This window comes from Salmo salar, chromosome 24 (assembly GCF_965601325.2).
Source record: "Salmo salar chromosome 24, fSalSal1, whole genome shotgun sequence".
Lineage (NCBI taxonomy): Eukaryota > Metazoa > Chordata > Actinopteri > Salmoniformes > Salmonidae > Salmo > Salmo salar.
The window spans coordinates 12,324,959-12,351,023 of record NC_138314.1 but is presented as its reverse complement, the minus strand read 5'-3'; the positions used below and the strand labels follow the sequence as shown (position 1 = coordinate 12,351,023).

The 26,065-nt window shown below is 42.6% G+C and overlaps 1 protein-coding gene across 1 annotated transcript; it reads left to right on the top strand.

The window, feature by feature from the left end:
• The first annotated feature begins 293 nt into the window (after nucleotides 1-293).
• LOC106585108 (phosphatidate cytidylyltransferase 2) lies at nucleotides 294-26,065 on the top strand. The gene is made up of 13 exons (XM_045706707.2): nucleotides 294-543; nucleotides 3,494-3,636; nucleotides 4,116-4,212; nucleotides 4,855-4,952; nucleotides 5,506-5,645; nucleotides 6,839-6,897; nucleotides 15,776-15,858; nucleotides 17,930-18,017; nucleotides 18,191-18,259; nucleotides 18,348-18,500; nucleotides 19,151-19,270; nucleotides 19,531-19,634; nucleotides 21,899-26,065. Exons 1-13 carry the CDS (start codon nucleotides 478-480, stop codon nucleotides 22,020-22,022), a joined length of 1,344 nt encoding a protein of 447 aa, XP_045562663.2. The 5' UTR covers nucleotides 294-477; the 3' UTR covers nucleotides 22,023-26,065.

The window sequence follows — 26,065 nt, the reverse complement described above, 5'->3', positions numbered from 1 at the left end:
CGTGAAAAATTCAAATTGCAAAACAAAAATATGTCATTTTCAAAATGCCTCCAAGGTCAGCCGAGATAGATTATATATAAATTAATTGTAACCCACTACCAGCAGCGTGATATATACATTAATGTATATGAAATCCACAACCCAAAAACCACAACCAGCAGACCAACTCTGGAATTCATTCAAGTCTAGACCAGACAAGAGAAAGTGGATTTTATAAAGAGTGTTTCGCACCAATTGCAAAGCAACGTTATAAAACGTCGCGATACAGAATGCAACTCAGACCATTTAGCAACTTCGGGAAACCACTTTGTGGGAGGGGCAACGCAGTAATAGGAACGTGCATCATCTGGGGCAAAGGATCATTTCTGTCGAACCAAACGGTCATATTTGTTATTTAGCAAACTAGCAAAGGTTGTAAAATAGCTAGCAAGCTGTAACATACACTCCTCTGTAGTAGCTTGGACAAGAGTTGCACAAATGACAGAGCTACGGCACCGCGGAACGACGGAAAACGACCTACAACATCAACAATCCGAAGACAAGGTACGGAGTGTTTATGGACTACCGTTTGGACAGACCTGCTAGCTAGCTAGCCAAGGGAAGAGAAACATCCGCTACATGCACATGATGCAGGGAGACCTTTCCACACATTATGATAGAGGCTATAAGTAATTATAGTAAATGTTTTAGTTAGTTAACTATATCTAGTGTAAAAGCCAAGTTAGTTAGTTGACCAGCCACGCCTGCAATTAATAAACATTTGCGCGAGCTTACTATCAAAACATAGATAGAATGCTAACTAGGTAGCTAACAACATGATATGGATGCTGATTTGCTGCTAACATTAGTTCTGGCATGAAAGGCACTCGTTTACTTCAGTGGTTAGCTGTTTAGCTATCTTATCTAACGTTAACGTTTGCCTGTGTTGCCAGGTCAAAGAGGGCAGCTAAAATTAGGTAGCTAGCTATGTATTCAATTGATTAAATCGAGGAACGTTCCATGTCATTTCAGCAGGCCATAACACCCACCATCTCAGATTGTTCTGAAATCGTTTCTGTAGTTAGAAACAGGCACGATTAGTATTCACGCAAGATTATTTTGTTTAAATATAATTTGATCTCTGAGAGAACAATGCACTTGATCAAATTATATTTCAACAAAATAATGTTGCAGGAATGATAATCTTATCTGTTTATATCAACAGAAACGATTTCGGAACAATCTGAGATGGTGGGTGTCAAGCCTCTTTCTTGTGCTTTTTGAGGTGGAACGACCTTCAATTTAGTCATAAACTCTGCCTGGTTTTTCCAATGTATGGGTTGGATTTCAACTCATAAGGTAGCTAGGCTGAAATTAAAAGGCCAATCAACTCTGCAGGAAGGACAACCCACATACACATTTGTAGCCACATACAAATAGACTTCCACGACTGCCTCAACTTAGCTAGTGTGCACCAACAAACTAATATGGTCCAAGCACACCAAGACAGTCATGAAGAGGGCACGACAAAACCTATTCGCCCCCAGGAGACTGAAAAGATTTGCCGTGGGTCCTCAGATCTTCAAAAGGTTCTACAGCTGCACCATCGAGAGCATCCTGACTGGTTGCATCACTACCTGGTATGGAAAATGCTTGGCCTCCGACCCGCAAGGCACTACAGAGGGTAGTGCTTACGGCCCAGTACATCACTGGGGCCAAGCTTCCTGCCATCCAGGACCTCTATACCAGGCGGTGTCAGAGGAAGGCCCTAAAAATTGTCAGACTCCAGCCATCCTAGTCATAGACTGTTCTCTCTGCAAGCGGTACCGGAGCGCCAAGTCTAGGTCCAAGAGGCTTCTAAACCGCTTCTACCCCAAAGTCATAAGACTCCTGAACATCTAATCAAATGGCTACCCAGACTATTTGCATTGCGCCCCCCCCCCCTCTTTTACGCTGCTGCTACTCTCTGTTATTATCTATGCATAAGTCACTTTAATAACTCTACCCATATGTGTATATATTACCTCGACTAACCGGTGCCCCCACACATTGACTCTGTATATAGCCTCTTCATTGTTATTTTACTGCTGCACTTTAATGATTTGTTTCATTTTTTAATATATATTTTTTCTTAACTGCAATGTTGGTTAAGGGATTCTAAGTAAGCATTTCACTGTAAGGTCTACCTGTTGTATTCCACGCACGTGACAAATAAAATCTGATTTGATGCCAGTTGCGGGCTCTTTTGAAGAAGAAACATAGTTATATGTTGAGGTCAAGGGTGTTCATAAGTTCTAATAAAAATAGACAGTGTCCAGCTGCTTTGGTGTGTATTGCCTGTTCTCAAATTTGACACAGTTCTACTGTGGGACTTTATTAGATTTTCAGTATCCCTCCACTTTGCCTTGCATTCCTGCTTTAGTAGAATGTAGTCCTGGGTGGCTAGGCATAGGGCCTTGCATTGTAGTTTTTGATCAGTAATTGACATTAACCCCAATCTAGGTTTGACTGCTGAAGAGAAGGATAGTGTTAACAACTGTCAGGCAGGCCTCATGCAGCTGTGTTGTGGTATAGAGCTGTGGTGCTGTGCTGTCTATGGTTTGGTTTAGAGTCATATGTCACTGTAGGAGTTCCCTGACTGCAGATGCAACTTTCCATGGAAAACAAGTTGTCTGTCATCTGCACCCTCAATTTTTTTGTTGTTGAAACCGTATGAGCCATGGTGAGCCAAATTTAGAAGAGTAGGTCTAGGCATGCCTGATTGGCAGGAGTCAAAAGACAAGGTAGAAATAGCATAGGCCTACATTACTTAACATGGATGAATAAATCTTTTGCTTCTGATGTGAAACGGCAAAGAGTGTAGTGGGACTCTTTCCTACACAGGAAACATGAAAATGGTCTCTTCAGTAGCAGGAGTGTTGTTTATGTGAAAGGAGGGGCTATTTTTAACCAAGGCATCCTGACTGACGTGATATGGTCACCATGGAAACCAGTGAGCCTAGAGGATCCATCAACTTGATGGCTTCTGCTGTGTGTGTGTGTTTGCAACCAAGATAGAAAATGTGTAGGCTAATAGCCATCTGTTATGTTATTAAGAGGTTAGACAACAGTGTAACTTTGGTAGCGCCCGGGGGGGGCGCAGAGGAGAGCGACAACGAGGACTTTACAGCAGTCTGCTGTCTCCTGATAACACATTTGGTGGCTGTTGCCATGGAAAAGTAGAGGGTCATCCGGATTAATGCAGTTTCACAACAAAAGCTCTGAGTATCAAGGGGCAGACAGACACTGTGAAATATATTGATTACTCTGTCGCTATCAGACCTACATTTATCACGCAGAATATCCTAACACCAAATCAGGAAAGCTCTACAAGCTTGCAATGTTTTATTCACTGACCAAAAAAATAGACCTTAAAAGGAAATGGGAGAGCATTCCTCGTAGGTAGCTAGCGGTGTTTATTTACATTGTCTGACTCACTCTCTCCCCATCTCTCTGTCTGTCTCTGTCTCTCTAGGGATCTGAGAATGAGGGGAAAGCAGAGAAGGATGGGGCGTCTGACAGTGAGAGCAAGCCTGATGCAGGGACCCCGGGGGTGCCTGTCCCTGCTGATGATACCCCCGAGGTCCTCAACAAAGCCCTGTCTGGACTGTCCTCACGGTAAACACTACCAAAATAACAGATTTCTATTTACTATCTTCTCATGGTAATCCCAACATCCAGTTTGGGAATTGTTTAGAACAAGGGAAAGATCATAGTTTCACAACACACGATGTCTGCGTCCCACAGGGTTCGGGTTAAAAGTAGTGCCACTATATAGGGAATAGGGTGCCATTTGGGACACAACAAACCTATTGCATTGCATTTTTGTTGTTGTACTGTTTTCTGTTTGCTCCTCCTTCCTAACATCCTGCTGTTCAGTCATGGATAATTGAATGCTTATGAAACAGCACCTGATATACTCAATATAACTCCTGTTGATCTGTGTAAGCCTATATTGACATTCTTTATGAGTGTGTTGGCCAGCAAATGTTTTGTGCAACTGATATGGATGCTTATTGTTCCCCTCTTCATTTCACTGTGTTCATTTCACAATCTATTAAACACCGCATGTGGGTATTAACTGTGTGTGTTCTCAGATGGAAGAACTGGTGGGTGCGAGGGATCCTGACTCTGGCCATGATCTCCTTCTTCTTCTTCATCATCTACCTGGGCCCCATGGTGCTCATGCTGATTGTGAGTGCTCCTCCTCCCTCCCCTAAGCCTCCTGTCAGTCCAGTTTGTTAGCCCATCCCAAATCGCTCCCTACCCCGCTCCCTTGGCCCTAACCCCTCGCCATTTCCAGATCCGTAGGTTCAGGATAGGTAAAAGCAGTGCATCGTTGGCGCTTCTACCATGTTGCTAACGCACCTTACAGATCTGCAGAAACAGATCGCGTTAGGAGAGGGTAAGGGATTTAATTGGGTCTGTCTGTTTCTGTCTGTCCTTAATTGTTTCAGGTTCAGAGTGTAGGTCAGTGGAAATAACATGCTTTTCTTTGCTCTGCTTTAATGCTCTGTTGGACTTGCTGGGAGGGAGAAAGCATGCTGCCACATCCAGACACTGCAGGAACTAAATCGAGAACACAAAAACTCTCTAAATGGTCATAGCACAAGACACGTCCAAATGTGTATGATTAAATGACATGGTTTTGCGCAATGACGAATCATACACAGACCAGATGCTGTTGTCAGAGCGATATCAAATGTGTGGTAGGGGAATTCCATGTAGTTGATACCAAAGGGATGATACCAACACTCAGTCATCGGCACACCTCAGTAATTTATTATAGACCTGTTGTATATTTGCGGTAATATTGGATTATCTGTCTCTGCCCAGGTGCTGTGTGTGCAGATCAAATGCTTCCAAGAAATCATCCACATTGGTTACAGTGTGTACCACTCCTACCACCTGCCCTGGTTCAGAACGTTGAGCTGGTGAGACACACACACACACACACACACACACACACACACACACACATACAGTTCTATGTCTGTGTTTAAGGTTACACTGCAACTAACCATTTGGCCACCCAAAATAATGAATTGCATGTTTTATTTCATTGCAGACTTCCTGAGATTTTTTTGGTCTTGGTAATGTTTACCCACTTTACAGTGTTAATCTAGCTTATTAAACCAATCAGCAGATAGACTATATCATGTTAGTTAGCTGATCAAATTGAGTATGTAGAGGTGTAGTTTTTTTAACCAGAGTAGTGGTGATGGTATTTGTAGTATGATCGCTCAGTGGTTTCCTGCCATTCACATTGCACTATGTTGGAAAAACCTGGTGAAAAGCTCTTAACATTATTGATGTAAATATTGAACCTACAATGTCCCTTAATGGCTTCAGATACATGCAAACCCCAAAGTTCACCATTACACCAGACTTTTCTAGACTGGAGTGCATAGTGCAGTTGATCTGTGTTCTGTGTTGCAACAGTTCTGACCTCGCCTTCCTCCTTCCCCTCCTCATCCTCGCCCTCAGGTACTTCCTACTGTGTGTGAACTATTTCTTCTACGGAGAGACGGTAACGGACTACTTCTCTAATCTGGTGCAGAGGGAGGAGCCGTTGCGCATCCTCAGCAAATACCACCGCCTCATCTCCTTTGCCATGTACCTCACTGGTGAGGCTGTGGCTCAAGTTCTAATTAGCTTCCATTCCTTGTGTTTTCCTTCCTGATCACTGATCTGGTCAGGCAGGATATATGGAAATCGATCTAGTGCTTTCAGGGAGTATTGAGTGAGAGGGGAGGGAGGGAGAAGGGCAGTCCTCTTCAACTTTTAGTGTTGCTATAGTCATTGTTGGAGCTTCTGCAATTTCTATCAGTTTTTACCTGACTAAGGGTTTGGTACAAGTTTTAAAAATGGTTAGTTTCAGACGGAAGATCCACTGTGCTTCACTTGCTCCTCCCGCTTTCAGTCAGTTGGTGCAGCAGTATGGCAGTTAATGGCAGCAGGATGTGGTAAAGGCAGGCAGCACTTGACTCGCAAACAGCTGTTTGTGACTGCATGATCACACCTCGACTCCGTGCCTCAAGGTGAAAGGAGAGGAAAGTAAATACCCACCCCTCCTTCGTTCACTCCTCCCTTTGGGTACATTTAAAAACCAGGCCAGGTCGTTTACTGTGGAAATGCTGGCAGGAAAAGGCTTTTAAGGTAATCGGGCCATCTCCCTAGTGCCAGATAATATAGAATGAGCTCACGGGGTCAACTAGTTCTATAAAGACAAACTCGCAGAATACTGTGTGCTTTGTTCTAGCCTGGTCCCAGATCTGTTTGTGACGTGGCCGCCACAATGACCATAGAAGTTGGCAAGACGGCACAAACGGATCTGGGACCAGGCTAGCTTTGTTCTTCTCTGAAGCCCATCTAACAAAATAATGTGAATTGGGTGGATGTAGAAATATTCAATGTCCAAGTTGTCCTAACTGGATTATGGTCACATTGGTTTGATCTAATTTGTTTGATTCAGTTAAAAGCCTCTTACTCAGAAGGGTATCTTCTTACTCTGCTTTGGGGAAGAATACAATTCTTGGAACTGTAAGAAATGAAGAGTTCGATGCTGCACATTCACGTGATTGTCTTTTTATCTGTTACTGACTTTGGCAGGCTTTTAACCTCGGGAACCCAGAACCAAATTGGCATTTATGCGTCACTGAAGATTGATTTTGTGATTGAACATGGCTAGGATGATTTACAAGGATGCAGTTACCGGTCCTCAGTTTGAAAGCAAAGAATGACAATAACTACTAAAAACAGGCTGACCCCAAAATGCTTTGTTGACTTGTGTCCTCTCTTTGTTTTTTTGTTGTTGCAGGTTTCTGCATGTTTGTGCTGAGCCTGGTGAAGAAACACTATCGCCTGCAGTTCTACATGGTGAGTGTTTGTGTGCATGTGTTGCGTAGTGTATTGGGCATAGTGTTTGTGGGTTCTGTATTATATGAGCCTTCTTCCTCTTGGCTACTATTACGTTATCGATGTGTCCCGGCCTAAAAACGTGTAAGCCTTCCAACATCGTTCTGGGTCCGTTCCAGGACATAAGACCGGGGCATCATCCACAGCAGTGGTTCTTCTCTCCACCACATTCCTGCTTTCAACTTACTCTTGAAAGTTGTAATAGCAGAATGCACAAGGTTCCCCAATGCTGTAATGGGGGCCTGAGGGAAAAAGTTTGGGAACCCCAGATCTACTGTAACTTCAGAAAGTATTCATACACCTTGACTTTCTCCACATTTTGTTGTTACAACCTGAAATTAAAATGGATTCAATGTATTATTATTATTTCACTGGCTTACACACATTAACCTATAATGTCAAAGTGGAATTATGTTTTTTGAAATTTTGACAAATTTAAAATAGAAATCTGAAATGTCCTGAGTTAATAAGTGTTCAACCCCTTTGTTATGTCAGGCCTAAATAAGTTCAGGACAAAAAATATTCTTACCAATTTATTTTAGGATGAGGCCTGTTTTTCATTGGAAGCCAGAAGGAGGCTAGTATCAGCTACATTTATTTTTATACTAGACTATGGTGATATTTTATATATAATTGCTTCTGCTCAGTGTTTGAGATCAATTGGCACCCTTTACCATGGAGCATTTGAGATTTATTTTAAACTGTAAAACCATTACGCACCACTGCACTTTATATACCAGGGTTGGCTGGCCTTCTCTAGTCACTCGTAGGCTCAGTCAATGGTATACTTTTATTTACAAAGCCATTTTGGGTTTACTACCATTTTATTTGGGCGTTTTTATTCTCCAGAAATGTGGTGGTACACTCTTCGTTCTCAGGACTTTATCATGCTAACTGTTCCAAATGTCCGAACTGAATTTGGTAAAAGGGCTTTTATGTACTCAGCGCCATCGGTTTGGAGCACCTTACAAAATACTTTTAAACTGGAAGAACTTGTCCTGATTGGTGTTTTTAAATAGTGGATGATGTCACGCCCTGACCATAGAGAGCCCTCGGGGTTCTCTATGGTGTTTTAGGTCAGGGTGTGACTAGGGGGTTTTCTAGGTATTACATTTCTATGTTTGTGTGTGTGGTTCCCAATTAGAGGCAGCTGAATATTGTTACCTCTAATTGGGGATCATACTTACGTGTCCTTTTTCCCACCTGCTATGTGGGATATTGTTTTGTATGAGTGCCTATGTGCGCTACGTATTTCACGATCGTTATATCTTTGTTGTTTTGGAAGTTTCACTATCATTAAAATGTGGAACTCTACTCACGCTGCGCCTTAGTCCAATTATTCATACGACGGTCGTGACAGATGAAGGTTTTTGAGGCTGGTTCCTTGACCTGTCAATGTTTTTAATTGATTTCTATGGTTTTTGCTAGATTGCATGTAGTTTTTCATGTCTGTCTAATTGTGCAATGACTTGTGCAATGACTTGGTGCTGCCTATCTTGGCCAAGACACTCAATGTGCCCTTCCTGGTTAAATAAAGGTAGAATAAAACAAGTCACATAAGTTGCATGGACTCTGATGGCACTCTGATGATATATGCAGAAAGGGTGGAAACAGACATTGAATATCCCTTTGAGCATGGTAAAGCTATTCATTATACTTTGGATAGGGTATCAATACACCCAGTTACTGCAAACATACCGGCATACTTCCTAACTCAGTTGCCGGAGAGGAAGGAAGCCATTCATGAATTTCACCATGAGGCCAATGGTGACTATTAAAAAAAAAAAAAAAAAAAAAAAAAAAAAAAAAAAAATATATAAACATTTTGTTTAAAACCAAAATGTATTTGTACTTTTAGCCCTTTTTCGCCCCAATTTCGTGATATCCAATTTGTAGTTAGTCTTGTCCCTTTGCTGCAACTCCACTACGTACTCGGTAGAGAGCCATGCGTCCTCCGAAACACGACCCTGCCAAGCTGCACTGCTTGACACTGTTCGCTTAACCCAGAAGCCAGCCACACCAACGTGTCAGAGGAAATACCATCCAGCTGGCGACCAAAGTCAGCTTGCATGCGCCTGGCCCGCCACGAGTTGCTAGAGCGCGATAGGACAAGGAAATCCTGGCCGGCCAAATCCTCCCCTAACCCAGACGTCGCTGGGCCAATTGTGCACCGCCTCATGGGTCTCCCGGTCACGGCTGGCTGTGACACAGCATGGGATTGAACCCCGGTGCCTTAGACTGCTGCGCCACTCGGGAGGCGGCAAATGGGGACTCTAAACAGTTAAAGTTAAATGGCTGTGATAGGAGAACTGAGGATGGATCAACAACATTGTAGTTACGCCACAATACTAACCTAATTGACAGAGTGAAAAGAAGGAAACCTGTACGGAATACAAATATTCCAAAACATAGTTACTGTTTGCAACAAGGCACTAAAGTAATACTGCAGAAAATGTGGCAAAGCAATTCACTTTTTGTCCTGAATACAAAGTGTTATGTTTGGTGCAAATCCAATACAACACATTACTGAGTACCACTCTTCATATTTTCAAGCATTGTGGTGGCTGCATCATGTTAAGGGTATGCTTGTAATCATTAAGGACTGGGAAATGGGAAACTGAATGGTGCTAATCACAGACCGGGTTAGATTTTCAAGCAGAGTTAAGTCAAAACTATGGCAAGACCTGAAAAATGGTTGTCTAGCAATGATCAACAACCAATTTGACAGAGCTTGAAGAATTTTGATCAGCAAATGTTTCACAATCCAGGTGTGGAAATCTTGTAGACTTACCCAGAAAAACTCTCAGCTGTAATTTCTGCCAAAAGTGATTATAACGTATTGACTCGGGGGGGGGGGGGGGGGGGGGGTTGAATACTTATCTAGTCAAGATTATATTAGTGTTTTATTTTTCAATGTTAGTATTTTTCTTCCACTTAGACATTTGTTTTTTTGTGTAGATCGTTGACAAAGAATGACCATTTAAATCAATTTGAATCCCACTTCGTAACACAACAAAATGAGGGAAAAAAGGTGTGAATACTTTCTGAAGGCACTTTATCTGCTGCCTTTGTCTCACACACACATAGCTAGAGGCTTTGTGTTCTGGGCTCAGGCTTGACCATGTAAGGCAGTGACAGAGCTGAGCGCTGCAAGGAAACACCGTGCATTCAGAAAGTATTCAGACCCCTTGACTTTTTCCACATTTTGTTACGTTACAGCCTTATTCTAAATGGATGAAAGTTTTTTTCCCTCATCAATCTACACACACTACCCTAAAATGACAAAGCAAAACCAGTTATTTTTTAGAAATGTTTGCAAATGTATATTAAATATCACATTTACACAAGTATTCAGACCCTTTACTCAGTACTTTGTTGAAGCACCTTTTGGCAGCGATTACAGCCTCGAGTCTTCTTGGGTATGACGCTACAAGCTTGGCACACCTGTATTTGGAGAGTTTCTCACATTCTTCTCTTCAAATCCTCTCAAGTTCTGCGTGTATTCCGAGACTCGTTTAGCTTTTAACAGCTAGGACCGCTATTTCTTGTCCCAGAATTCCGCTTAATGAAGGTTGAAGCCTGCTTTACAGAGATGCTAAGCTGCTAGTCATCAAGCTAACGAAGTTGGTACCAAATTAGTTTTTCAGTGGAGCCCTTTTTGTCTGGAGAAATAATTACAGTTTTTTAGAGCTGTATCTACTACGCTTTGTTTCGGGACAATCCGGATCACTCATAGTTCCAATGCAGCAATTGTTTCCTTACTGAGGGTTATAGGCTTGAGGTGGCTTCCTTGATCATGCAGGTCGCCAGCCTTCGTAAGAAACTGGAAAAACCGCAGAGTGGAATGTGTACATTTTCTAAGCCGGTGGCTGGATGGCGTTCACGCTTGTTGGATGCCTTGTTTGTCGTTATCCGACTTGCCGGTGTTGCCCGGAGCTCCCCATTCAGTTGAAGGAGCACAACAAGAGGAGCAAGGCAATCAACGATGGTCACATGTCACAAGCCGTGGAAGTCGAAGACAGCGGCCTCCCGCAAAGCAGTCTAAACTCCCAACGAGAGGCCCAGAGTGGATTCAAACAAGGAATAGTTCCGCCGTTCTGGAGCCTGAGCTTCCTGCACTTTCGTCGCTTCGGTTGCCTGTGTCTGTGGCCGCAGTGCCTACTACTACGATGTCGACGTCGGCAACCTTCAGCCCAGCTCTAGATCGAGCGGGGCTTCTCCATCTGTCAGACGCCTGCAATGGGCTCAAGTTATCCTGCCTCTCGCCCGTCCATAAAGGGTTCTCCGAATCCAGTGAAGCGTGGGAGTGGGCAGATTTCCTCGTCCTTCTCGCCAGCCGTGATTTTTGGGCAGCTCCATGGTAAGAAATGTGAAATGTGCTCCTGGTGCAAAAACAATGTCCTATCCCGGAGCTCGAGTAAATTACATTACTAAGCTGCTCCCGAATGTACTACTTCAGGACATAGAATCGATTTCCATAGTAGTCCATGTGGGTTTTAATGACATTATGAATGGCAGCTCTGAAGAGTTGAAACTGGATTTTAAAGAGCTGATTGACTCTGCTAGACACTAACAAAAGACCCATCATATCTGGCCCTGTGCCCTCTCTGAATCATGGCATTGAATGCTTTAGCAGGATTCTTTCTCCTCACAACTGGCTACGTGATTATTGCAGCTCAGTGGGTGTAACTTCTGACAATTTCGATACCTTTTGGAAACAAAACACGTTTTTATAAGGAGGATGGGATCCACACAAATCCTTTAGATTCCTTAATCCTTTCACCGCATTATAAGGTTGCATTGAGACAATGACTTATCTATGACCCAAGCCCAGCTCAGCTAATCCGTACCATTTGTGATGCAGAATTGCCATAATGCTTCAGCAAATGTACATTACACCAGGGGCGTTGGTAGATACAATGTAAGTAACCTAATTTATGTCCCTCTAACTGCCCTGAATGTCTCCGCTGATCCTACAGCTATTGTATACTGTAATCATGTGCCTATGAATCAGAAATGTTCTTGAAAGCAGTATCCAGATCCATTGGCTGTAGTGATCATAATATAGTAGCAATATCTAGGAAAACCAAAGTTTTATAAGGCTGGGCCTAATATAGTGTATAAGATGTCATACAATAAGTTTTATAGTGACTCCTATGTTGATGTAAATATTTGTTGGTCCGTGGTGTGTATGAGCAAACAGACGCTGCACTTGACACGTTTATGAAATTGTTTATTCCACTAACTAATAAGCATGCACCCATTAAGAAAATGACTGAAAACTGTTAAATCCCCTTGGATTGATGAAGTATTGAACATTTGTATGGTTGAGAGGGAATAGGCAAAAGGAATGGCAAATAAGTTTGGCTGCACAAAATGGCAAGCAAATTGCGAAATCATGTGCGTAAACTAAATAAAAAGAAGAAACTACACTATGAAACAAAGATAAATAACAAAGAATGATAGTAAAAAGCTTTGGAGCACCTTAAATTACTTTTTGGAGAAAAAAGGCAAACTCAGCTCTATCATTCATTGACTCAGATGGCTCATTCATCACAAAACCAACTGATATTGCCAACTACTTCAATGATTTTTTTCCATAGGCAAGATGAGCAAACTTAGGGATGACATGCCAGCAACTGACACTACACATCCAAGTATATCTGAACAAATTATGAAAGGCAAGCATTGTGATTTTGAATTCCGTAAAGTCATTGTCTATCAACAATGACAAGCCACCGGGGTCTGACAACTTGGATGGAAAATTACTGAGGATAATAGCGGACGATATTGCAACTCCTATTTGCCATCTTTTCAATTTAAGCCTACTTACTAGAAAGTGTGTGCCCCCAGACTTGGAGGGAAGCAAAAGTAATTTAATTTATTTCTAAAACTAAAAGCATTGTAAATAATAAATACAATTTGGGACAAATCATTCACTAAACCCTAAACCTCAACTAAATCGTATAAGAAATAATGTGGAAATTAAGCAAGTTGAGGTGACTAAACTGCTTAGAGTAACCCTGGATTGGGAACTGTCATGGTCAAAACATATTGATACAACAGTCCGTAATAAAGCGCTGCTCTATCTTCTTAACAGCACTATCAACAAGGCAGGTCCTACAGGCCTAGTTTTGTCGCACCTTAACAACTGTTCAGTTGTGTGGTCAGGTTCCACAAAAAGGGACTTAGGAAAATTGCAATTAGCTCAGAACAAGGCAGCACGGCTGGCCCTTGGACGTACACAGAGATCTAATAATATGCATGTCAATCTCTCCTGGCTCAAAGTGGAGAGCTTGACTTCATCACTACTTGTATTTGAGCGGTATTGACATATTGAGTGCACCGAGCTGTCTGTCTGAACTACTGGCACTCAGCTCAGCTACCCATACATACCCCACAAGATATGCCACAAGGTCTCTTCAAGTAACTGATGCAAGCAGCAAAATTTAGATTTTAAAAAATGATGAAAGCTAAAAATACACCTTATGGAACAGCGGGGACTGTGATTCCACACAAACATAGGAACAGACACATGCATACACTCACACGATAACATATACGCTATACACACACGTACACATGGATTTTGTACTGTAGATTAGTGGTGGACTAGGTGCCTGAGGGGACATGGTGTGTTGGGAAATCTGTGAATGTATTGTAATGCTTTTAAAATTTTATAAACTGCCTAAATTTTGCTGGACCCCAGAAAGAGTAATGGGGATCCATAATAAATACAAATGTTGACTGGGGAGCATCGCTGCATAGCTATTTTCAGGTCATTCGGAGACTTGTCCCGAAGCCACTACTGTGTTGTCTTGGCTGTGTGCCTAGTGTCGTTGTCCTGTTGGAAGGTAAACCTTTTCCCAAATCTGAGGTCCTGAGTGCTCTGGAGCAGGTTTTCATCAAGGATCTCTCTATACTTTGCTCCGTTCATCTTTCCCTTGATCCTTACTATTTTCCCAGGCCCTGCCACTGAAAAACATCCCAACATCATGTTGCCACCACCATGCTTCACCGTAGGGATGGTGCCAGTTTTCCTCCAGGTGTGACCTTTAGCATTTAGGACAAAGCGTTCAATCTTGGTTTCATCAAACCAGAGAATCTTGTTTCTCATGGTCAGTCCTTTAGGTGCCTTTTTGGAGTGGCTTCCGTCTGGCCACTTTACCATAAAGGCCTGATTTGGTGGAGTGCTGCTGAGATTGTTGTCCTTCTGGAAGGTTTTCCCATCTCCACAGAGAAACTCTAGAGCTCTGTCAGTGACCATTGGGTTCTTTGTCACCTCCCTGACCAAGGCCCTTCTCCCTCGATTGCTCAGTTTCGCCGGGCGGCCAGCTCTAGGAGGAGTCTTGGTGGTTCCAAACTTCTTCCATTTAAGATTGATGGAGAACACCGTGTTCTTGGGGACCTTCAATACTGCAGATTTGTTTTCTACCCTTCCCCAAGTTTGTGCCTCGACACAATCCTGTCTCTGAGCTCTACAGACAATTCCTTCGATCTGATGGCTTGGTTTTTGGTCTGACGTGTACTGTCAACTGTGGGACCTTCTATAGACGTGTGTGTGTGTGTGTGTGGTGTGTGTGTGTGTGTGTGTGTGTGTGTGTGTGTGTGTGTGTGTGTGTGTGTGCCTTTCCAATTCATGTCCAATCAATTGAATTTACCACAGGTGGACTCCAAGTTGTAGAGCTCAAATATGAGTTTCATAGCAAACGGTCTGAATACCTACAGTGGGTGGGGGGGAAGTGTTTGATCCCCTGCTGATTTTGTACGTTTGCCCACTGACAAAGAAACGATCAGTCTCTAATTTTAATGGTAGGTTTATTTGAACAGTGAGAGACAGAATAACAACAAAAATATCCAGAAAAACGCATGTCAAATGTTATAAATTGATTTGCATTTTAATGAGCAAACACTTCTAAACCTGTTTTAACTTTGTCCTCATTTGTAGATTGATGAGTAAAACAATTTATTTAATCAATTTTAGAATAAGGCTGTAACGTAACAAAATGTGGAAAAGGTTAAAGAGTCTGAATACTTTCCGAATGCACTTGACTCTGCAGTAACACATCAATCAGTGAGTGAGCTCTAAACACTGCATTAAAGCTAAACTGCCACACGCTGACTGGCCTGAGGATTTCGTCTACGGCGGTGTTTAAATTTGACCCATTTAATCAAATGTATTTATAAAGCCCTTTTTACATCAGCCAATGTCACAAAGTGCTGTACAGAAACCCAGCCTAAAACCCCAAACAGCAAGCAATGCAGATGTAGAAGCACGGTGGCTAAGAAACTCCCTAGAAAGGCCGAAACCTAGAAAGGAACCAGGCTCTGAGGGGTGGCCAGTCCTCTTCTGGCTGTGCCGGGTGGAGATTATAACAGAACATGGCCAAGATGTTCAAACATTCATAGATGACCAGCAGGGTCAGATGAGGTCCGGCGTACTGCTGGTTTTTATTCTACCTAATAATGAATTGCACCCACCTGGTGTCCCAGTCTAAATCAGACCCTCATTAGCGGGTGGGGGCAGGGGGGGGGGGAGGTTTAAGCAGTGGAACTGGCTTCGAGGTCCAGATTTGAATGTGAGGGGTTCTAGGATATGTTTGTGTTGTTGCAAAGACCACAGAGCAATGATGACACGCCTATCAGTAAGGATTGCTCTGCCAAATGCCATTCACCTCATTAACACTTTGGCCACATATCTGTTTGTGTAAATACCACAGTAATTGAATAATTTTCTTCCAACTATTGGGTTCCTTGATATCACTTTTCTATAGCGATCCTATACTACACGATTTTAAGACAATATATATGTATGTAATTCTGTTTTTCTCCCTGCCAGTTTGGCTGGACACACGTAACTCTGCTGATCGTTGTGACCCAGTCCCACCTCATCATCCACAACCTGTTTGAGGGAATGATCTGGTAAGGAATGTCTCTCTCTCTCTCTCTCACATGCGCGCACACACAGCCCACAACACATGGCACATGACTATTGTAAACAGCAATGCTAATCAGATCTCTGACCGCTAGTTGGTTTCCACTGTATGGGAGGGCAAATTTAGTCAGTGGTTGCGTCCTAAATTGGCTATATAGAGACTAGGGTGTCATTTGGGACATAACCATTTGGGACATACATGGGAGTGTCTTCATTCAGCCCACTCTTTCCGTTCTGTACAGTGGGAGGTAGAGGTCTTCACGGACCCGTTCCCGACCTGGTCGGAGCCAGACCCGGTCCAATCAGATCTGAGTGATGGAACAGCAGAAAATAAACATTTTAAGCTATTTTATAGGGATAGTCGCCCCCCCCCCCCCCCCCTTTTTTTTTTTTTTTAATATAAAAAAACAAAACAAATTCGCCTAAAATGACATGCCCAAATCTAACTGCCTGTAGCTCAGGCCCTGAAGCAAGAATATGCATATTCTTTGAACCATTTGAAAGGAAACGCATTGAAGTTTGTGGAAATGTGAATTGAATGTAGGAGAATATAACACAATAGATCTGGTAGAAGAAAATACAAAGAAAACAACCTTTTTTCTACTACCATCTTTGAAATGCAACAGAAAGGTCCCAAATCTAGCCATCATTCTGGTTGTAATTCTGATGGTGTCCACAAGAGGGCATCAGTGTATGTGCCAAGTTTCAGACTGATAACTTGAAGTATGAGCAAGCTACATGACATTTAGTGTGAAGTCACCCAGGTACATTTTTCCAAAAGGAAAAGGCTTTCTGTCGCATACTCCTGTAAAGCCCAGCTCATTGGCTATCTAGCTAGCTTTGTTTGACCCCGATTGGTGCTTATTTGACAAAGTTACAGTCAATCAAGTGAAGACCGTCCGCGTCATCGGCGTGCCATGAAGGCGTTGCTCTCTGACCAAATTTGGTGTCCTATAGGATATACTACACTCCTAATGATATAGGGAAGTCTGGTTACGTTCTAGGATCTCTGAGGAATAAATACAAATGTAAAATGACTGGTTGAAACAACATTTAGGGTTAGATTTTCACAGATTCCTTTCTTTGCAAATTGAATGAGTGGAAATACAAAATCGATCGTGCATGCTATATGGACCTTTTTTAGGATATGGAAAAGGATTTTATCTAACAAAATGACACTTCATGTTATCTCTGGGACCCTTGGGATGATAAATCAGAGCAAGATTTCAGAATGTAAGTACACATTTCACCTTCAGAGGTGAATTTATCAAACCTATCGTGGTGAAAAGTGTTTTGTTGTTAGGAGCTCTCCTCAAACAATAGCATGGCATTTTTTCACAGTAATAGCTACTGTAAATTGGACAGTGCAGTTATATTAACAAGAATTTAAGCTTTCAGCCGATATAAGACACTTATATGTACCGACATCTGTTGTTTCTCTAAAATGTGCGATCATGACACACAGCGCTGCATGATTTACAACTGTCCCGTTGACTGAACGCCTATCCATAAGAATTTAACCGCTTTGTGATTGGACGGCAACACGCGCCATGCTCCACTCTCGTGAAAAGCAATAGCAGCAGCATAAATTATAACATTTCTCTACTGCAGCAGTCGTGTTCAGATCTGTACGGTCATACGGTCAGTCCAATTTACACATACCCGAGACCAGTGACAATCTGATCCAGATCCATGACATTTATTTAGAATTCTGGATCCGGACCCGCTCGGGTCCCACGTCAGTTCTCGGTTATTCGGGTACAGGTGGATCCGTGAAGACCTCTAGTGGGAGAACCGACTGCAGAGTGAAAAATACTATTAGCTGATGTAATTGTGGTTGGCGCTACAACCATGTGATGGAAATAAGTGCATTAGGGAGTTAGGTTGGTCCACGGCAGGGGCTTGTTACAGAACATTCAGGGAAATTAACTGTGTAGAAGAGACTTGCTCTGTCTCTTGTAAATACTTGTCTGCTCTATGCACAACGTATCTATGTACGACACTCCATTGAATATGCCCCAGTTGTTGATACCAGTTCCTCTCTCCTTCTCTGTCTAGGTTCATCGTGCCCATCTCCTGTGTGATCTGCAATGACATCATGGCCTACATGTTTGGCTTCTTCTTTGGACGTACTCCACTTATTAAGGTTAGCAAGACTGGCACTGTCAGTCACACAGCTATGGTCAACATCAACAGGCAACATAGCGATCCTATGAATATGTAATGGGTATGTTGCATCTTCCAAGGCTTGTGGCATTTTGCAAAAGGGATACCATTGGAACACTCTTTAATATGTTAACGTGACTGTGTTCCATGCAGCTGTCTCCTAAGAAAACCTGGGAGGGTTTCATTGGTGGATTCTTTTCGACTGTTGTGTTTGGGATCCTGGTAAGAAATTGCCACAACAAAGTGCAAAAGTTTGTATTTAATTTTCTCTATTAGTCTTATCTTACTCCCTTTCTCCTCCTCTATCCAGTTGTCCTATGTGATGGCGGGCTACAGCTTCTTTGTGTGTCCGGTGGAGTTTAACAGCGACCATAACAGTTTTGAGGTGGACTGTGAACCCTCTGACCTGTTCCAGCTGCAGGACTATGCCCTGCCTGCCGCCCTCGAGTCCCTCACTGGATGGGTGAGCCTGATCTGTCCTCTCTCTCTCTGTCTGGTTGGCTGGTTTCTGCTTATGATCTCTGTCTGGTCTAAGTTGCCCCAGAGAGATTTTTTTTTTTTAAATGTAGAGTTCATTTTGTGCAATTCTATACATTTTTGCCATGGGGTGTAGAGAAAATATTGCTTTTTTTAAAGCTAGTTTTCTCCAATTATACACATTTTGCTATTGGGCGGAGAGAAGATTTGCAGTTTTTAATATGATATCTGAGTGAGACTGACTAACAAAATCAATGGTGGCCCCACGGGCTTTAATTTGACCTTGATTACTACGAGTTTAGATAGCTGGCCGCTAGACTAAATTACCAATCTGAAAGAATGTTAGCCCACATGGGCTGAGTGACTATCAGTGACCGACATAACAGGAGAGAAACTGTTGATACACAACCACATTTTGAAATTGCACCTTATGCATTCTACTATTCTAACTCCCAACAGTAAGTTTTGACCCAGACTGTGTTACAAAAAAATAAAAATACATTGATCCGAGGGCCTTCAAAACAGTTTCCCTTCCCTGTCCTAAATCATGTCCCCTTATTTCTCCTATTTTTGTAGAAACTGTTTGACCATATGTGAGACCAGTTTAACATCTTGCTTCTCTCTCTCTCTCTCCAGCCCACACTGCGCCTCTACCCATTCCAGATTCACAGCATCTCACTGTCTGCCTTTGCCTCCCTCATGGGACCTTTCGGAGGCTTCTTTGCCAGCGGCTTTAAGAGGGCCTTCAAGATCAAGGTGACTGTCAGAACACCTCACCACTGTTATCACTGGGCCAGGTGGACTCACTAGTATTGAGTAGCCTTAGTTGGCCGTGCTCATGATCTATGCTTCCGGAACCACTTGGTTGTTTCACCGTAGTTTGTGATACACTGCAGTTTGACTTACTTTTGACTTTGCTTGAGCAAAGGGTCTCAGCAGTGCACCAGCTCTGTGTTATGTTGTCCTCTGCTCTGATGTCACCATGTCCGTCCGGCCTGTTGTTGTTGTTATTCCAGGACTTTGCCAACACAATTCCCGGTCACGGTGGCATCATGGACCGCTTCGACTGCCAGTACCTCATGGCTACTTTCGTCAACGTCTACATCGCCAGCTTCATCAGGTAACTAGCTAGAACACCACAGGCTTATTAACTGCTTTGGCTGACAATGCTGATGTGTTAACAAGTGAATAAAAACAAATATATATATTTAATTAATACGGCGTGAGGGGGTGTGGTATATGGCCAGTATACCACGGCTAAGGGCTGTTCGTAGGCACAAAGCAACACAGAATTTATCAAAAATAAACGGATACCTTATTTACATAAGTGTTCAGACCCTTTGCTATGAAACTCAAAATTGAGCTTAGGTGCATCCTGTTTCAATTGATCATCCTTGATGTTTCTACAACTTGATAGGAGTCCACCTGTGGTAAATTCAATTGATTGGATATGATTTGGAAAGGCACACACCTGTCTATATAAGGTTAACAGTGCATGTCAGACCACAAACCAAGCCATGAGGTCAAAGGAATTGTCCGTAATGCTCAGAGACAGGATTGTGTCGAGCCACAGATCTGGGGAAGGGTACCAAAAAAGAATTCTGCAGCATTGAAGCTCCCCAAGAACACAATGGCCTCCATTCTTAAAGGGAAGAAGTTTGGAACCACCTCCTCCTAGAGCTGGCCGCCCGGCCAAACTGAGCAATCGAGGGAGAAGGGCCTTGGTCAGGGAGGTGACCAAGAACCAGATGGTCGCTCTGACAGAGCTCCAGAGTTCCTCTTTGGAGATGGGAGAACCTTCCAGAAGGACAACCATCTCTGCTGCACTCCACCAATCAGGCCTTTATGGTTGTGGCAAGATGGAAGCCACTCCTTAGTATAAGACACATGACAGCCCGTTTTGAGTTTGTCAAAATGCACCTAAAGGGCTCTCAGACCATGAGAAACAAGATTCTCTGGTCTGTTGAACCAAGATCGAACTCTTTGACCTGAATGCCAAGCATCACTTCTGGAGGAAACCTGACACCATCCTTACGATGAAGCATGGTGGTGGCAGCATTATGCTGTGGGGATGTTTTTCAGCGGCAGGAACTAGGAGACTAGTCAGGATCGAGGGAAAGATGAACAGAGCAAAGTACAGAGAGGTCTTTGATGAGAACCTGCTCAGGACCTGAGACTGGAAGGTTCACCTTCCAACAGGACAACGACTCTAAGCACACAGCCAAGACAGTGCAGGTGTGGCTTTGGGACAAGTCTCTGAATGTCCTTGAGAGGCCCAGTCAGAGCCCGGAATTAAACTCAATCGAACATCTCTGGAGAGACCTGAAAAAATCTGTGCAGTGACACTCCCCATCCAACCTGACACAGCTTGAGAGGATCTGCAGAGAAGAATGGGAGAAACTCCCCAAATACAGGTCTGCCAAGCTTGTAGCGTCATACCCAAGAAGACTCAAGGCTATAGTCTCTGCCAAAGGTGCTTCAACAAAGTACTGAGTATAGGGTCTGAATACTTATAAAAAACTGAAATATCACATTTACATGTTTAATACATTGGCAAAAATGTATAACCTGTTATTGCTTTGTCATTATGGGGTTAGAATTGTTTTATTTTTGAATTAGGCTTTAATGTAACAAAATGTGGGGAAAATGCACTGTTTATCAAACCCCCCGAGGTGCCTTATTGCTATTATTAACTGGTTACCAACGTATGAACTACTGGCCAACAGCTCGGACACCCATGCATACCCAACAAGACATGCCACGAGGTCTCTTCACAGTTCCCAAGTCCAAAACAGACTATGGAAGGCGCACAGTACTACATAGAGCCATGACTACATGGAACTCTATTCCACATCAAGTAACTCATGCAAGCAGTAAAATTAGATTAAAAAAAATATATAAAAAAATTATTCTGGAACAGCGGGGACTGTGAAGAAACACAAACATAGGCACAGACACATGCATACGCACTATACACACATGGATTTTGTACTGTATATATGTGGTAGTGGTGGAGTAGGGGCCTGATGGCACAGTCTGTGAATGTATTGTAATGTTTTTAAAATTGTATAAGCTGCCTTAATTTTGTTGGACCCCAGAAAGAGTAGCTGCTGCCTTAATAAATACAAATGCAACAGTAAAAATAAAAGTTGTCATACCTGTGGTATATGGTCTGATATACCACAGCTGTAAGCCAATCAGCATTCAGGGCTCCAGCCACCCAGTTTGTAATTTGTATTTCTCTCCCAGTGGATCCGCTCTATTGTATAGAGACATGAGCTGCAGCCTCAACCAGTTTGAATAACCAGGCCTTTCTTGGAGACATCTTTGTGCTGTCAAAATATCGCCCTGCATGTGATCCGTTGTGTAATCTTCTGTCTCCAGGGGCCCTAACCCTGCCAAGGTGGTCCAGCAACTCCTAGCCCTGCGCCTGGACCAGCAGCTCCACATCTTCAACTCCCTTAAGACCCACCTGACAGAGAGGGGTCTGCTGGAGGAGGAAGCCTAGGGCCCCCACAGGCATGCCCAGTGCCGGGTCACCCTACTGGGGCCAGGAGGGCAGCCCCCTGGCACCAGAAAGCCCTGGAGGTGTGGGGAGAAGTGTAGCGCTTGTGTGAGAAAATAACTCCAGCCTTTTGGTCATTCCGTTTTGTGTGTGTGACGGTGTGTGTGTGACGGTGTGTGTGTGACTGTGTGTGTGTGTGTGTGTGTGTGTGTGTGTGTGTACATTATGACAGTGTGTCCTAAACTGTTTTCCTTCAGTGTTTCAGGTTGTCTGTGAGTTACTGTACCTGTTTATTTAGTCATGTCAGCCATATTATCTACAAGTGATGCCACTTTATGTGTACCACAATGAGGTCAGATGTACATTTCCACATGTATACAGGATATTCTATACCTTTAGTGTGTGTGAATATTTCATGATACATATATTTTTTATTTGTGTTTTAATGCACTGCTCAACATACTCACACTGTATTGTCCTCATCCTGTCACCCTGCCTGTTTTATTTACTTCATTGTAATAATTGTTTGTATTTATAATATTGGTTGGGTTTTTACATTGGCATCTTCCATTAAATCTGTGCTTTGTCTGTGCATTTTACCTGCAGAGATTCACTCTGCTATTGGCACATGTCATGCTGCGTATGTGTGTTTCTCTCTGGTTCCCAAATGGCACTCTATTTCCTATACACTACACTACTTTTGATCAGAGCCCTATTGGCCCCCTGGTCAAAAGTAGTGCACTATAAAGGGTGTCATTGTAGCCACTCATGCTTCACCTGCAGCTTCGTTCACACCCAGCCAAATGGTGTATGTGATGTCATGTGGGGGTAGAACCATTAGAGGAAGTGGACTGTCTAAATTAGGAACAAAACACCACTAGGGATTTGACCGGATTATTGAGTATGTCATTAGTGTTACAGAATGGAGGTCAAGAGTCAAACTGTTTCCTGCACAGCAATGGATGGAATACACGTTGTAAAATGACAAAGGAATAGTATAGGAACACTAGTCGGTATTTCTGATAGTTTACTACAGTTGTCTGCCTTAATGTAAGAAGTTTTATGTTAAGCGATTCTCCTTTTGGTGCGGGACTGATATGTTAGGGTTTTAGCGGTGGTTATTTATTTGCCAATCAAGTTCCGTTATTCGAGATCAGTTCATGGTGGATAACAGCCACCAGAGGTGTTTTGAACAAAAATATAAATGCAACCATTTCAAAGATTTTACTGAGTTACAGTTCATAGAAGGAAATCAGTAAATTTAAATAAATTCATTAGGCCATAGTCTATGGATTTCGCATGACTGGGCAGGGTTGCAGCCATGGGAGGGCATACTGTAGGACCCACCCACTGGGGAGCCATGCCCAGCCAATCAGAATGTGTTTTCCCCCACAAAGACGATCCCACAGGTGGAGGTCCTGGGCTGGTGTGGTTACACGTGGTCTGCGGTTGTGAGGCTGGTTGGACGTACTGCTAAATGATCTAAAACGATGTTGGAGGTGGCTTATGGTACAGAAATGAACCTTCAATTCTCTGCCAACTGCTCTGTTGGACATTCCTGCAGTCAGCATGCCAATTGCACACTCCTTCAAAACTTGAGACATCTGTGGCATTGTGTTGTTTGACAAAACTGCACATTTTAGCGGCCTTTTATTGTCCCAGTACAAGGTGCACCTGTGTAATGATCATGCTGTTTAATCAGCTTCTTGATATGCCACACCTGTCAGGTGGATAAATGATCACTAATAGCGATGTAAACACATTGGTGCACAAAGTTTGAGAGAAATAAGCTTTTTGTGCGTATGGAACATTTATGAGATCTTTTATTTCAGCTCATGAAAAATGGGACCAACACTTTACATGTTGCGTTTATGTTTTTGTTCAGTGTATATATGCGCCATGTATTTCTGGCTCTGATGGCCCCTGTTGAGGTTCTCATAGGAATGAGTGAGATGGGACACCATCCATGTTTACATCAGCTTTTGTAATTGAAGAATAGTTACAAATGACCACCATACTTAAAAAAATAAATAATTATCTTCTAAGAGGCAGACAGACAATTGTTTTCAGCTGTTATAGAGTGTTGTATAGGAAGTGCCAGGATGGTGGAGTGAATGGATCATGCTGTGTACAGTTTCCAAAGCTATGGGACAGTAATGGAGTTATCACTCTGCTAGCATTTCATGCTAACGATTTCTGCACTGCCAAGTCTGCTCCCTCTCAGACCACACTACCACAGCCTGATAGTACAAACACTGGCAGTATGTCCCAAATGGCAGCCTATTCCCTATATACTGTACTGCTTTTGACCAGAGCACTATGGGCCCTAGTCAAAAGTAGTGCACTATAAAGGGAATAGGGTGCCATTTGGGGTGCATCCACAGGCTCACAGATGGTGCTCATGGTTACACACCCCTCCTGTGGGTCGAGAACAGTAGTAACACTTATTTCATAATCAATCTCACTAGGTGAACTAAGAATAGATTTTGTAAAGCTACAGATGCTGTTGATGTATTTCCTCCTTGTTGCCATTGTGAGATCACCACCAAGGGACTTGTGTGGTCACATCAACATAAATGGTTAAACTCTTCTCCTTGGTTGTACCCAGTGTCAAGTGTTCATTTACAAGGACCAGTCTATAGACCAATCTGAGTGTGATATGACATTAATGGTGTTAGTGGGGAAACCAGGGCCTGTATTCTTTAAAGCTACAAAATGTAGCTTTTTGGGCGACCCAACCATATTCACATCGAAATGTGAGTTAAAGGTCTGTAATTCTCATTGAAAGTAAGTCTAAGAAGCGGTAGATATGTTCTATTTAAGCTATTTCTATGCTTCGGCGTTCTTAAGTTTTGTTTTTGGGTCTTTTACTTTAAGTTTTGTACACCAGCTTCAAACAACTGAAAATACAATATTTTTGTTTATGGAAAATATATTTCACAGCGGTTTAGATGGTACAATGATTCTTTACTACACTACACTTGCTTGTTTTGCAACATAAACTGAAATTAGGCGAACTATAAGAATTTTAGCAACCAGGAAATGGTGAAGTGATTTCTGCATCTTTATGTGTCTCAGAGTAGTAATGCTGTCTGGTCTAGGATCAGATAAGCCTTTAAGATCATAGTGGATAACATTATATGAACAGCGAGGACAAGATCCTAGATCAGCACTCCGACTCTGAGATGCTTTAGGAATACGGCCCAAGGCTCATCTATCTATGAATATTAGGGGTTGATGTGTTTAATTAAATAGATGGGTGTGTTGCAGGCTGTGACTGACCCACATACAGATTATCTTTCACTCTGACTGATCACATAGGGCCCAATGCTGACTTACTGTATAATCGGTCGATCATCCATCCATTGATGCCATATGTGTACAGTAACTCGGGATTGGGCCCATGTTGTAGACTGATACATTATTTTTGGAGTAGCCTTGGTCTAATTTTATCAAGCCAAGCCTCATGCATCTTGAACTTGAGCAATCACTAGCTACAAAGATATTGAAAAGGTACCTCTGTTTCTGTCAGTAAAATGTTTTATGTAGGGTTGAGTATCGTAAGTAGCACATTTTATTCCGTGAATGTAACAGGAAAAGAAACAAAGCAATATCAAGTATAAATGTAGGCTGTGAAATGTCCGTGTAGGATCCTATACTTACAGGAAGGAGGCATAATTGGGAATCCGGTGACTAAAAAGCCATAGAGGTATGTTTCAGATTGGGCAATCATCTGCACTACTCTACACGTCCACTGCCATTATGTCTCTGTGCTTCACATCCTCACCTTCCATCCCATCTGTCTCCACTGATATGGAAGGCCCCTCGACAGAGGGAGACCTCTATACACTCCAAAAACCACGCACCTCTACTCCTTGAAATGCCTACTTTAAACACACAGTACCCACATGTTATGATTTTTGTTCCTATACATTTTTGTGATAATTATTTGATGTTATGTCAGTCTTCTCTACCTTGCCTGTTATTGTTATTCTGTGAATTGTATACTGTAGTGTACTGGTATTAAACTTACCTTGGTTTTTCTA